At 49.8% G+C, this 13,521-nt stretch overlaps 1 protein-coding gene and 1 long non-coding RNA gene across 2 annotated transcripts in view; both read left to right on the top strand.

Annotated features, from left to right (window-relative positions):
- The window catches only part of LOC138967354 (uncharacterized), a 221,119-nt gene that overhangs the window by 16,358 nt on the left and 191,240 nt on the right, over window positions 1-13,521 (top strand). The gene's annotated exons all lie outside the window — the stretch shown is intronic.
- Window positions 1-13,521, top strand: part of LOC138967351 (ubiquitin-protein ligase E3C-like) — a 38,496-nt gene that overhangs the window by 5,181 nt on the left and 19,794 nt on the right. Inside the window, exons 5-13 of the mRNA XM_070339877.1 lie at window positions 228-340; window positions 849-1,009; window positions 7,393-7,546; window positions 8,905-9,221; window positions 9,545-9,675; window positions 10,091-10,275; window positions 11,043-11,129; window positions 11,888-12,042; window positions 12,723-12,943. Coding sequence (XP_070195978.1) covers window positions 228-340; window positions 849-1,009; window positions 7,393-7,546; window positions 8,905-9,221; window positions 9,545-9,675; window positions 10,091-10,275; window positions 11,043-11,129; window positions 11,888-12,042; window positions 12,723-12,943 — 1,524 coding nt within the window. The remainder of the gene's footprint in view (window positions 1-227; window positions 341-848; window positions 1,010-7,392; window positions 7,547-8,904; window positions 9,222-9,544; window positions 9,676-10,090; window positions 10,276-11,042; window positions 11,130-11,887; window positions 12,043-12,722; window positions 12,944-13,521) is intronic.

The following is a 13,521-nucleotide window of genomic DNA, read 5'->3' as shown; positions in this document are numbered from 1 at the left end:
ACAAACAGTTTGTAGTACTATTACACACCACAAAGGGAGAGAAAGAGAGAGATCACCGCTGTGTTTTCACATGACGTAGCCACTTTTTGCTGATATTGTACATATACAACGGAACACTGATGTTATCATAGTCTGACCTTGTAGGGGTCCGTAAAAGGGAGGCTGTACTGTTTTATCAGTAGGGAAGGATTATGTCTGCTTCATATTATGCCCGTTTTGATTGCCAGGTTTTGGTGAGCCAACAGTTGCTGAAGCAGAAGGATGACTATCTGGCTTGGGTTTTCCAAGACCCTCCACAAGCAATCTTACAAATCAAGAGACTTTTGGAGCTAAATTTGAGGTGAGTTTTTCATTTCTTGTTGACAGTCCATCACACTACCAAGATTTGTGTGTGTGTTTATGTGTGATAAGCCACCTGCACTTCTAGCAACGTAACTGAAGTCTTCTACATGCAACTGGTGACACAAGAGTTGGACATGGATACTTATGGTCTTTGAGTCGTAACATAAAAGCTGACCCATGGCCTTCCCAGCCTGAATTTGAACCTGTGCCTAAAGGACCTAAGTCTTATGCTCTACCGACTGAATTACAGACCTGGTAATTTATGTAACTATAACAACATAACAATACAAATGTACTCACCAGAAAGGGGGGGGGGGGGGGGGGGAATGATTATGATGATGGAATTTTATTTTACTAGGATAAGGTTTTGAGGCTAAGACTATGTGCTCTAAGGGAGAGAGACTATGTAAGCTTTTTTCACAGCATACAACAAGGAGAAAATGCTTCTGTTGAGGGAATAGAAAACACATCAGGGAAATTGACATTTGATGTCCATGTTTTTTCAGGTACCTGATCAGCATCATCGACAGTCCAACGCCCATCGCCATGCCGATGCGTATGCTGGAGGTGTTTATCTCCCCTGCTGTGTACGACTCGGTCACCCGGCACTGCGGCAAGAGCAGCGACGCCATCGTCTGCCATCTGTTGAAACATCTCATCAGAAATGGTGAGTGACAAAATCAGATTCAATCACATATTCTTACCTCAACTCACATAAATGGCATTAACTTCAGTTCATTGCTAAGATATTGAAGTAGTACTCGACCCTGGTAAGGGGGGAAGTAACTCCCTAAGAAAAACAATCCGTAGTCAAGGACGGGAGTCACCTCCCCTACCGGTAACCCGCACATGCGCGGTCCTGCTACCGGCCTTCATTCCACCCACTTCAACACTACTGCACAGACGTGTTGTTGTACTCCGGCATTTTTTTTTTGCCTTGGCCTTTGTGGAAGGCCATTTGACCCTGGTTTTTGCGTTGCTATCTTTAGGTAAGATCGTTTCAATCTCTTCGCTGCTTTCGTTCGAGTATTTTCGTTCGTTTGAGTATTTTCGCTGTTGTAATTCATCTCCACGTGCGCGTGTTCGATATTGCAAATGGCGGACAAAAACTCAAAAAGCAAGGGCAAACTTGTTTCCCTACTCTCTTCACCGGGAAAAGAGAAGGATAAAGACAAGCCCAAGTCTAAATCAAAGGCGCGTGCCTCTGTGTCTTCTTCACAGCCTACTTCTTTAATTCTGGTCACTGACCCGGCGACTAAGAAGACAGAACGGGTGTCGCTCAACTCTACGTCACCGTCACCGGTTTTCCCTACGCGGGAACGTTCTACTTCTCCTCTCTCGCGCTCGCAGACGCCACGGTCTAGCGAGTCCGTGTCGCGGGAAGAAATTCTGGCTATGTTTGCAACTCTGAAACATGACCTAGTTGCCTTGCATTCGGCAGAAAGGCCTGTCGCTCCCCTCCCGCCTGGCGTGGGGGGGGTGGCTTCTCTTTCTAGGCTGCGGCCGTCCGCGACGATCACGTCGGCTGATCTCGGGCCGGATTTTTCTGGTTCGGTCGCGGATTCCCCTGCCTTTTCAGGGGGGTTCGCGTCCTTAGCGCCGCCCGGTTCCAGCGCTTCGGCGTTGGGCGGCGTTTGTGGGAGTCCCCATCTTTTGGGGGGCTCACACTTGCCTGCGGGCCCGGGTTACGCTCTGGCGTCGCCGGGTTCGCAGACGGCTCCTCCCCGGCAGTACACCGTCCATCACGTGGCGGGTGCGCTAGGGAGCGGCGTAGCGCGCCAGCCTGCCCCCCTGGGATCAGTTTCGGCTGTCCCGGCCTCTGGGGGGCAGGCAGCAGCGTCTTGTTTGCCCAGCTCTGGCCTACAAGATTCTGTCGGCGGTCATCGACCTGTAGCTCTTGGTTCGGCTGCCGCCGTTCCTGGTTGGAGTTCGCAGGGGGTAGGCTCCTCTGGTTGCCCCTCGGGGCTTCCGGTCGGGCCTGCCCGCGGATTGTCGTCCTCGACTTCCGGTTGTGCTGTGGCAGGCACTTCCGGTGGAGGACAGCGGGCTAGTGGTTCCGGTGGCAGTGTCCCTGCTATCCCGTCCCTGGTTACGCATCGACTTCCGGCCCCGACTTCCGGTTCCGCCGCGGCGGTTCCGGTTGTCGGCGGTGCTGTTGGTGGACAGTTTGCGGCGCTTCCGTCTATTGTTCAACCGACTCTAGCCACTTCCGCTTCCGTGGACGGGTGGGTTTCCGGTTTGCCGGACCCTCCTTCTGATGGAGATCAGGAAGGTTTTGGAGAGGAACAGGAAGGGGATGAGGATTGCTCTGAATCTGCTACCCCCTTACGGATTCCCAATAAACTGGGCCCTACTCTGGAGTTGGCTGCGGAGATAACCTCACGGTATTTCCCTGAGGGTGTCTCCGCCGATTCTACTGTGGTCGCACCCCCTCCTTCTGCTTTGGCAGATTTTGCGGGCGCGGGGGACACGAAGGTGAAGTTCCGGTTCATGGAATCTCCTTCCGTCCCTTTTGTGATGGCTCAGGTGTTGGCGGACGCTAACACACCCTACCCTCTCCTGGCTGCTCATGGGGAAGCCCCCCGTCTGCTCAGCCTTGGTTAGCCTCGGCTCAGGCAGGCGGCGGCCTCCCAGCTAATTCAAGAAGATCGCGGCTGCCTAGCAGGCCACATTCTCTTCTCTCCTCGTTTTCACTGCCCACAGCTCCACTTCCGGTGACTCCGGAACTGGCTCGCTTACGGCAGGACGGTTATAGCCGAGATAGGACTGCCGTGTGTACGGAACAGAGTCTACTCGGGCTGGAGGAGAGCGGGCGTTCTTCCCTCGAACTGACCTCTTTAGCGGAAACGCTCATCCGGTCTCTCACGAGAGCCATCGCTTCGTCCATCGAACCTTTTAGGTTCCGTGACGATGCCATTGAGGCTGATGCTGCCATGCTCTTGGCGGCCCTCGCGAAGGTCACTGACAGTCAGATGACTCTTGCTGCTCGGCTCTACTCTCAGGTTGTGTTTTGGAGGCGCGAGGCTTTTCTTAACGGCTCACGCCTGACGGATAAGGCCACCATAGACTCTTTGAGAGTCTCTCCCTTCTCAGAGGGTGCGTTGCTGGGATCACGCTCTTTGGATGCCCTCCGGCAGCAAACGGAGGAGGCTCGTGACCATCATGTGGTGCAACTGACGGAACTCGCTCTTAAGCAGCACGGTAACAAACCACGGAGTTCTGCACCAGCTGCAGGCAAGTCCTCGGGGCAGAAGTCGTCTCAGGCAGGTAGGGGTGGTTCACGTTCCCGCCCTTACCAGCGTAAACCTTCCTTTGGGAAGCGGGGGTCTGGGCGCAAGCCCAACCCCCAATGAGACCCCCCCGATCCAGTCACCCCCCCAGCCTCTACCCTTTTGGTAGCAGGCGGCCTCTCCCGGGCCCTTCCAGCTTGGCTGTCTCGGACAAGCAGCCTATGGATCATGGGGGTGATTCGATCGGGGTTCCGCCTTCCTTGGCAGGAAGGCAAGGCCCCTTTGTCCAGAGCGCCGGCCAACTTCCGGTTTCCGGCCAGCCCCGACGCTCGGGAGGCAATTCAGGCAGAAATCCTTCTCTTGCTGCAGAAGCAGGCTATAGAGGAGGTTCTCGACCACTCCTCCTTGGGTTTTTACGGAAGAATCTTCGTTGTCCCCAAGGCTTCCGGGGGGTGGCGGCCAGTCTTGGACCTCTCTCCACTGAACCGCTTTTTGCGCAAAATTCGGTTCACCATGGAAACGCCGGCGACCGTCAGGGAGGCGCTTCGCCCGGGCGACTGGGTGACGTCCGTCGACCTGACGGACGCCTACTTCCACATCCTCATGCACGAGGCGGACCGGAAGTGGTTGCGTTTTCTGTGGGGGGACCGAATCTTCCAGTTTCGGGCCCTACCCTTCGGGCTGTCACTTGCTCCCTGGGCGTTCACCATGGTGGTGCGCCAGCTTTGTGCCCTTGTTCGGCAGCACGGGGTTCGGCTCAGGGCATACTTGGACGACTGGCTGATCCTTCATCAGCGGGAAGCGCTATGCCTTCAGCATACCCAGTTTGTCCTTGCCCAGGCTCAGGATCTCGGCTTCCAAGTCAACCACACCAAGTCCGAGTTGACTCCGTCGCAGACCTTTACTTACCTCGGCATGGTTTTCGATTCACGGGAGTGGACAGTTCGTCCCACTCAACGCCGGGTGGACAAACTGCAAGCTCTCCTGTCTTCCCTTTTAGGGCTTCAGTCAGCTCCAGCCCGGACGCTTGCGTCTGTACAGGGCCAGATGGAGTCCATGTCGTCCCTTATTCCGCTAGGCAGATCCCACAAGCGCCCGTTTCAGGCGGCTCTCAGTTCAGTCTGGAATCCGACTTCACAAGGCTGGGACGTTTTGGTTCCTCTCGGGGTCTGGTTTCAGCAGACCACGCTTCAGTGGATGAACACCCCTTGGCTTCTGCAGGGAGTGCCCATAGCGCTTCCTCCTCCCTCCACGCATCTCTTTTCGGACGCGTCTCAGAAGGGTTGGGGGGCTCATGTAGACACACACACGACGTCCGGTCGGTGGTCACAAGAGCAGCGGCTTTGGCACATCAATCGCCTCGAGCTCGAGGCGGTCTTTCTGGGGCTTCAGCATTTTCTCTCCGCCCTCCAGGGCACCCATGTGTTGATTCATACCGACAACACGACAGTCGCTGCCTACCTCAACAAACAGGGCGGTTCCCGATCTCAACTGTTGTCCAGCCGAGCATGCGAGATCCTTTCTTGGTGCGCTCGCCATCAGATTCTGGTCTCGGCTCGCTACCTGCCCGGCTGCCTGAACGTCCTGGCCGACGCCCTCAGCCGGTCCTCTCAGATCCTCCACACAGAGTGGACCATCACGCATCAGGCGCTCCTCCGCCTTTGGGCGCAGGTAGAGCGACCGATGGTCGACCTCTTCGCCACGAGGTTTTCGCGTCGCCTTCCGATCTTTGTTTCCCCGTTTCCGGACCCGGAAGCGTGGAAGATCGACGCGATGACGATAAGCTGGACAGGGCTAGTGGCTTACGCCTTCCCTCCCACTCCACTCATCGGAAGGGTCCTGCGAAAAGCCGACTTAGAGCGGCCTCGTCTTCTTCTCGTGGCACCGCGCTGGCCCAGTCAGCATTGGTTCCCGGACCTCCTGCGGCTCGCCAGCGGCCCGCCAATTCCGCTCAGCCTTCGGCGAGGGGAGCTTCTACAGCCCAGGACGGGCATTCTTCACGATCGCCCCGAGTTCCTGGATCTTCACGCCTGGCGACTGTTCGGCGATCACTGAAGCGCTCAGGCGCCTCAGACCTTACTCTGGACTTAGTCCAGAAGGCTCACAGGCGTTCCACCTCCTCCGTTTATTCGTCGCACTGGCTGGCTTGGACTCGATGGTGTGCGGCCAACAATGTTGTCCCGGTTGCCCCGCGATCAATGCAGGTCGCAAACCACTTGGCATGGCTCTCCGCTCAGGGACGCGCCGCGTCCACTTTGCGCGTTCGCCGCTCAGCCATCTCAGTTACTCTTAAGCAACTTGGTCGCTCCATCTCCCTCGGGGGAGTCATCGCGAGTGTGCTAAAGGGCGCGGCCCTCAGTTCTGCAACGGAGAGAACTTCTGTCCCGGCTTGGGACGTTCTGCTAGTACTCGAATTTCTCCGTTCTAGTGCTTTCGAACCTTTACAAGACGCTAGTCTTTCTGACCTTACGCGCAAAACTCTCATGCTCATACTGCTCGCTTCCGCGCGAAGGGGCAGCGAGATCCACGGCCTCTCAGGTTTAGACCGTGATATCACTTTTGAAAGAGACGGCTCGGTTTCACTGCGTTTCCGTCCCGATTTTCTCGCCAAAAATCAAAAACCGGACCAACTTTCACCGATCATTTCCATTCGGCCTCTTCGGGACATTTTAGCCCCCGGCGATCCGGATCTTTCTAACTGTCCGGTACGTGCGCTTAAGGCTTACTTGTTGCGTACCGCTCCGATTCGAGCATCAGCTCAGAAGTTGTTGTTTATTTCGATTAATACAGCCCGAAATAAAGACATTGCAAAAACCACGCTTACCAGATGGTCTTCCACACTTATAAGGCATGCCTATCAGTGGTGGCAGACACAAGGGGGGGGGCAGTCAGTCCTTCCTCTTCGATCACCTCGGACTCACGAGGCTCGAGCGTGGGCAACTTCCTTAGCTGTCCTCAAGTCTGGTAGGATGTCAGACGTCCTCAAAGCTGCATACTGGACGTCTCAAGATGTCTTCCTCAGCTACTACCTCCGGGACATTGCCAGCACTCACCCGGACGGTACCAACTGCCTCCCAGCCATGGTTGCCGCAGGCCAGATACTTCCAAGAGTTTAATGTGAGTATCCCACCGCCTTTATGTGCAATCTGCCATTTATGTGAGTTGAGGTAAGAATATGTGATTGAATCGAAAATTTCAAAACTAAATTTTCATTTAATTAATATACTTACTCAACTCACATCGTTTATACCCTCCCATCCATCCCCGCTAACATTATATGTGTTACAGGTGTGTGTTTCCGTGGGGGAATGAAGGCCGGTAGCAGGACCGCGCATGTGCGGGTTACCGGTAGGGGAGGTGACTCCCGTCCTTGACTACGGATTGTTTTTCTTAGGGAGTTACTTCCCCCCTTACCAGGGTCGAGTACTACTTCAATATCTTAGCAATGAACTGAAGTTAATGCCATTTATGTGAGTTGAGTAAGTATATTAATTAAATGAAAATTTAGTTTTGAAATTTTCGAGTTTTGCACGTCTGTGATTACCCAAAATTGCCCAGAGCGCAGAAAGAATATAAGGTATAAGTCCTGACTGAGTTAGAATCAAAGTTTCCAGCATTTTCACAATTCAACTGGCAAAGCACCAGAATGTACTGGTCAGCACTATCTCTTGTTTAAACCTTTGCCTCCCATAACATGGGAAGAAGTTCCGTCAATTTCAAACTTTAAAGAATCATAGCAAAGTGATCCTTGACCAAAAGGTGCCGTTCCCTATGTTTTCTGTGACATCAACTGACTGATTGTTATGTTGTTGTGTTGCAGGTTACTTTGAGTGCATGAAGGTGATTCTGAACCAGAAGGTGCCGTCCAGTTTGGAGCGGTCAGCAACACCCCCCACCCCCGTCGCGTCCAGCGTGCTGGACCTCATCATGAGTCCTGTCAGCTTTGCCACCGCCACCTCCGATAAAGCTTTCAGGTATGGTCAAACCTCCGTTTTAAATTCTATGAATCGAAGGGCCTAGGACATGAGCTCTGTAAATATAGCTGACATGTTCATAAGGATTAAGTGAGAGTTGTGCAGAATCAATCCCCTGGCACCTGAGATAATAACAGGCATTGAAGTGAACAAGTAACTCCTCTTCAAAAAAGGAGGACAAACACATCTTATCATTAGCACTGTACCTGCGCTCTGTTATAAGAACAATTTTTGAAAGGGGTAGACTGTTTCAAAGTCAAGAATCAGCTGAGAAGGTTACTAATTGGAACTATAGATAGAACTAAATCTTTGCTAGTACATGTATGTTGACCTGATGATCTTTGTTGTTGACGGACATGCAAATAGTAATGAGACAATCAAGCTCTGTTTTGACTTTCTCTTGTTTGTGTTTTCATTTGAGTAATAGAAACTTTCCCATGTGACAGTATAGGCCAGTGACTGGCGAGGGGTGTGTCTGAAACATGTGACAGTATAGGCCAGTGACTGGCGAGGGGTGTGTCTGAAACATGTGACAGTATATGCCAGTGACTGGCAAGGGGTGTGTCTGAAACATGTGACAGTATAGGCCAGTGACTGGCGAGGGGTGTGTCTGAAACATGTGACAGTATAGGCCAGTGACTGGCAAGGGGTGTGTCTGAAACATGTGACAGTATAGGCCAGTGACTGGCGAGGGGTGTGTCTGAAACATGTGACAGTATAGGCCAGTGACTGGCGAGGGGTGTGTCTGAAACATGTGTCAGTATAGGCCAGTGACTGGCGAGGGGTGTGTCTGAAACATGTGACAATATAGGCCAGTGACTGGCGAGGGGTGTGTCTGAAACATGTGACAGTATAGGCCAGTGACTGGCGAGGGGTGTGTCTGAAACATGTGACAGTATAGGCCAGTGACTGGCGAGGGGTGTGTCTGAAACATGTGACAGTATAGGCCAGTGACTGGCGAGGGGTGTGTCTGAAACATGTGACAGTATAGGCCAGTGACTGGCGAGGGGTGTGTCTGAAACATGTGACAGTATAGGCCAGTGACTGGCGAGGGGTGTGTCTGAAACATGTGACAGTATAGGCCAGTGACTGGCGAGGGGTGTGTCTGAAACATGTGACAGTATAGGCCAGTGACTGGCGAGGGGTGTGTCTGAAACATGTGACAGTATAGGCCAGTGACTGGCGAGGGGTGTGTCTGAAACATGTGGACAAGGAGAATGTGCGGAAGCGATTAATTGAAGCAACAGTATTCACTCTTTCACAACATATACAAACATGACGGAGTAATTTCTGGAGTTCTATTGTCTTAAAAGGGTAGTTCAACTGTATATCATATATGTGTTTCCATGTTTGTTCAGTCGGCAGGTGCTACTAGCAGTATGTCGCACACTACTCTGCCCCAGTTTCACGGAACAGGTGGCCCAGTTTTTACTGCCAGCCATGGCCTACGGAAAATACCCCTTCCCTTTTGTCGAGCTTATCCAGGCTCTCATCACCTACACCTCTGATGCAGCTTCCGAGGGGGATGGTTGGAGGGGCTCGTCGCCCAAAACATCTCCCTCTTCATCGTCGATGAGATCTGTGGCGTCTTCGCCATCAGGAACTCGTCAGGACAATCTTCTTACCTCCCCTTGGTTGCTCTTTGCCATTCTGACGCTAGGGGAGAAGAAATTAGGTCAGTGTCTGAGTCTTCTGTGCAAAAAGTTTTGGAAGGGGTTTATGGTTATTTCTGAACAGTTTGTGCAAGCAGTGAGAATGGACAATGAAATAAAATAAATACAGAAGAGATAGAGACTTTGTAAGTCTGTGTCCTCTTAGGGCATACAAATATATATATTCTTGTGCAAAATAGCCTAAATGTGGATGTGCGAATAAATTGTAGACAATGCTACATCAAAACACCATTTGCTACCCTGAAAATTAAAAAAAAATTAAATTCCTACACTTGAGGCTTAACATGGTTTGGCAGGTCTGCATAATGTTGCCTTTTATTTTCAGGTCATCTGGACGGTGTGAGCGGCAATGCCTACCTGGAGTTAGTAAAAAGGTTGTTACCTCACCTGCCCACACCTAAAGAACCCGACCTGGATGATGAGGAAGATGAAGATGAACGGATGATAACAGGGGAGGTTAGTTACTTGGGGCAGTTTTAGAGTGTCTTTATCTGATTACCTCTATTTTGTCCAACGGTTTACTTGGCAGTATCACACAGTCCACCTCTCTGTTTAGTGAGACATTGGGGTGGGGGGCGGGGAGTAAATTTGCAGAGGTTAACAAAAACCCTGAAAAATCAAGGTTTTAAAGGTTAACAAAAGGGAGATGTCTTGTTCTTAAACTTGGGGGTCTTAAAAGGGGGTTTCACTGTGGCAGTATTTTTTTGTAGCAACTTCTAATACGGTACATCTTTTGGTTTTAATGTCCAGGTCAGATATATTCTTTGTGTACAAATGCAAAAATGTTATGCTGTCTGCATTTTCTAGTTGAACTTGAAGGGTTTGCTCGCTGTGTGCACAGACCTTATTTCAAGCTTTGCTGTATCCACAGGAGAGCAGCTTCAGGAGTCTGACCGAGATTCATGACGAGTGTATCAGGTTACTAGACTCCCCCGGTCACCTCAAGTGCGTTCTCACCTGTCTGCGGGAGCGGTCAGAAGGGGAGTCCATCCAGAGAGTGGCCCACATCTGTCACATCCTGCTCTCCCAGCAGCACCTCTCTGTGCACAGGATGAGGTAGGCTCAGTAGACCATGTTCAGAAATAACTCGGTCACATCCTGCTCTCCCAGCAGCACCTCTCTGTGCACAGGATGAGGTAGGCTCAGTAGACCATGTTGGGAAAATAACTCTGTCACATCCTGCTCTCCCAGCAGCACCTCTGTTCACAAGATGAGGTAGGCTCAGTAGACCATGTTCTAAAATAACTCTGTCACATCCTGCTCTCCCAGCAGCACCTCTGTTCACAAGATGAGGTAGGATCAGTAGACCATGTTCTAAAATAACTCTGCCATATCCTGCTATCTGTGTACAAGATGAGGTAGGGTCAGTAGACCATTTTCTAAAATAACTCTGCCATATCCTGCTATCTGTGCGCAAGATGAGGTAGGCTCAGTAGACCATGTTGGAAAATAACTCTGAGGCAAGCGCAGTTGGACAAGTTTCAATGATTGTAAAGCATTAAACAGCACGATGCTTGTGTGTGAATCTTTGTCTCTCATTCATTCAGAGATGAGAAATTTGAGCAAATCTTGACAATCTTAATCAAATGAGGCAGAGCGCTATTTTCAGATCTGAGAAACAAAGCGCTGTAAATGCATACGACATGTGCACATCTTGACAGTTGTTGAAATTTTGAAACATATTCACCCTTTTCCTTATTTTCTGCCATTTACATTCTAATCTGTGCTGTAAGCTTGTTGGTAAAAGGGTGCTGTGTTGCTTGTATTCGGAAGGTCATTTTTACTGCCTGTAACTTCATGTTTACCTTTTTTTCTGCCCACAGACTGTTGTTCTGCCTTGCCTTCAACACAGAGTTCGTGCGCAATCTGTGGCAGGTCTGCACCACCGTTTCCATGACAACCGTCACAGGGTAAGACTGATAAAAGAATGTTCATATGCGACAAATCGAGGTTATGAATGGGTTTGAGCTTCAGGTGAAACGTGGATTGTCAAAGTAAAAGCTAATCAGGCTGTTTATTTTATATGTGGAACCATCACGGCTTTGGATTCATGTTTCCAAGAACAACGACTGTAAACATTCACTCTCAAAGACCCAATCAATGTTGAAAATTACAGCGACGACTCGTTGTCAATTTGCCACTAAGCTGTGCAATCGCAAGTTGCGCATCAAAAAGTATTAAAACACTTAACAAAAAGGTACATCCTAAAAAGGGACTGACCTCGCAAATATGATGGGAGCTCTGAATTTTTAGATCCGAACAAAAGCGACGCAACGTTTGACGTCACATCTGATTTATGGCTGCATTGATACAGGTAACGATGGTGGGGGCTGAGTAGCTCAGTTGGTAGAGCACTGGACTTGTGATCCTAGTTTAAGGGATTTGAATCTAGGCCGGGACGGACACGGGTCAACTTTATGTGCAGACTCATGTCCCATCCCCTTGCTGCCATTGTGGCACGTAAAAGACCTTGGTCATTCCGCCATAAGTGCATTTGGCTGATTACACCTGAACACGCCCACACCTCAGTAGCGTGACTCTTGTTGCTGCTAGCTTTCCACTGGGAGAAAGCGACCCGAGTTTCCCAGCAATGAGATAATAAATGAAAGAAATGAAATGAAATGAAAATTTAAAAGAAAATGAAATGGTGGTCTGTTGATTCCTGCAGGTCCAGTTCCCCGTTACTGATGATGCTGTCCAGTGGGCTGCCCATGGCGGAGAAGGACATCCAGAGAATTGTCCCCCTGCTGTCCACTTTCTGCTCCATGTTTTCCTACTCCCTGCTCACTCTACACGATGCTGACTTCTATGGAGACTATACGGGTGAGGGACAGTTCCACATCCACCTTTTCTTGTTCTTGCTTTGTTGCTGAGTATCTCTGTATCTGTTCACTATCTGCTCCATGGTTTGCTTCTCTCTGCTCACTCTACACGATGCAGACTTCTATGGGGACTATACGGGTGTGGGACAGTTCCACATCCGTCTTTCCTTGTTCTTGGTTAATTTCTGCTGAGTCTGTCTGTACCTGTCCACTTTCTGCTCCATGTTTTCCTACTCCCTGCTCACTTTGCAGGATGCTGACTTCTATGGGGATATATAGGCAAGGGCTGGTTTAGGCACAGTAGCCTAGTGATTAGTACATCTGCCTTACATTTGAAAGGTTTGAGGTTCGAATCACGGCTGCGGTTGGTGGGTTAAGAGTGCATGCAAAAATGACTGATACACACATTAAAAGGTCCCGAATGTTCAGCAAAAGTCTAGGGACTTAGAAACACAGATACATGGCGTGCATATCCTTGCAGTCAGTGTTATACTGCAAACATGGCAGGTAAAAAAGCTAAAATAAAAGGGGTAAATTTACAGAAGTTATGAACAAAAAATCTGATAAAACAGGGTCTTCAGAAGGGGGGAGGTTTTAAATTGGAGGTCCTAAAAAAAGTGAAGGAGGGGGGTGGGGGCATTGTTTTCACGTTATCATATCATGTCTCCTCTTCCATCACAGAAAAGGGGTCCAGTATGCCCTTCACGTTACGAGAGATGGTTCCCATGAGCCTAGCGCTGCGTAACGCATGTCTGGGAATCATCGAGCTGGCTCACCCGGACGCCAAATTTACCATCAACGAGGATTACCGTCAGGCCCTGCAGAAGTCAGGGGTCAAGCGGAAACAGATCACAGAACAGGACACAGAGAAAGAGACGCGTCTTTGGGCTTTTCTCTTCAAGGTATGGATGGGACATATTTAATAATAATCATGATCATAATGGTAATCATAATAATGAAATATTTATATAGCGCTTCCCTTCAACTCAAAGCACTTTACAGTTCAAATTTAAAAAAACAGCAACATGATAGATACAATTTGCATTAATTATGTCTGAAATCAGTCGAGTATTTAAGTCTAGTATGTTTAATATGAGATTAGAAATTTAATGATTGTGGTAGAGTCTTTCAGATTTTATTAATAGTTGGGTTCATGATGGTAAACAAATAAAATATACACCTGCTTGTGATCATTTTGAGACACATACATTGCAAGTTTACCTGCTCATAGGAAAATGGCCATTCAGGTAAGCATGAAGGCATCTTGGGCCAGGAAGAGATTGGTAGAGAGAACCTAAACTAACTTTTATTTGACTGAGGAGAGCTGGTTTTGTTAGACATGGAAGGATATCTTGATGTGGGGGAAAAAAAGGGGGGGGGGGGAGGGAGAAAGAAGAAAACGCCATTTGAGTGAAGATAGAAGAGAGAGGAAAGAAAATGAAGAAGGGTAAGGGTGAAAGGCATTCAACTTTGTCCCGAT

This window comes from Littorina saxatilis, linkage group LG5 (assembly GCF_037325665.1).
Source record: "Littorina saxatilis isolate snail1 linkage group LG5, US_GU_Lsax_2.0, whole genome shotgun sequence".
In the NCBI taxonomy this organism is placed as follows: domain Eukaryota; kingdom Metazoa; phylum Mollusca; class Gastropoda; order Littorinimorpha; family Littorinidae; genus Littorina; species Littorina saxatilis.
Note: the sequence above shows the minus strand (reverse complement) of the source record. Positions and strands in the feature narration are given on the sequence as shown.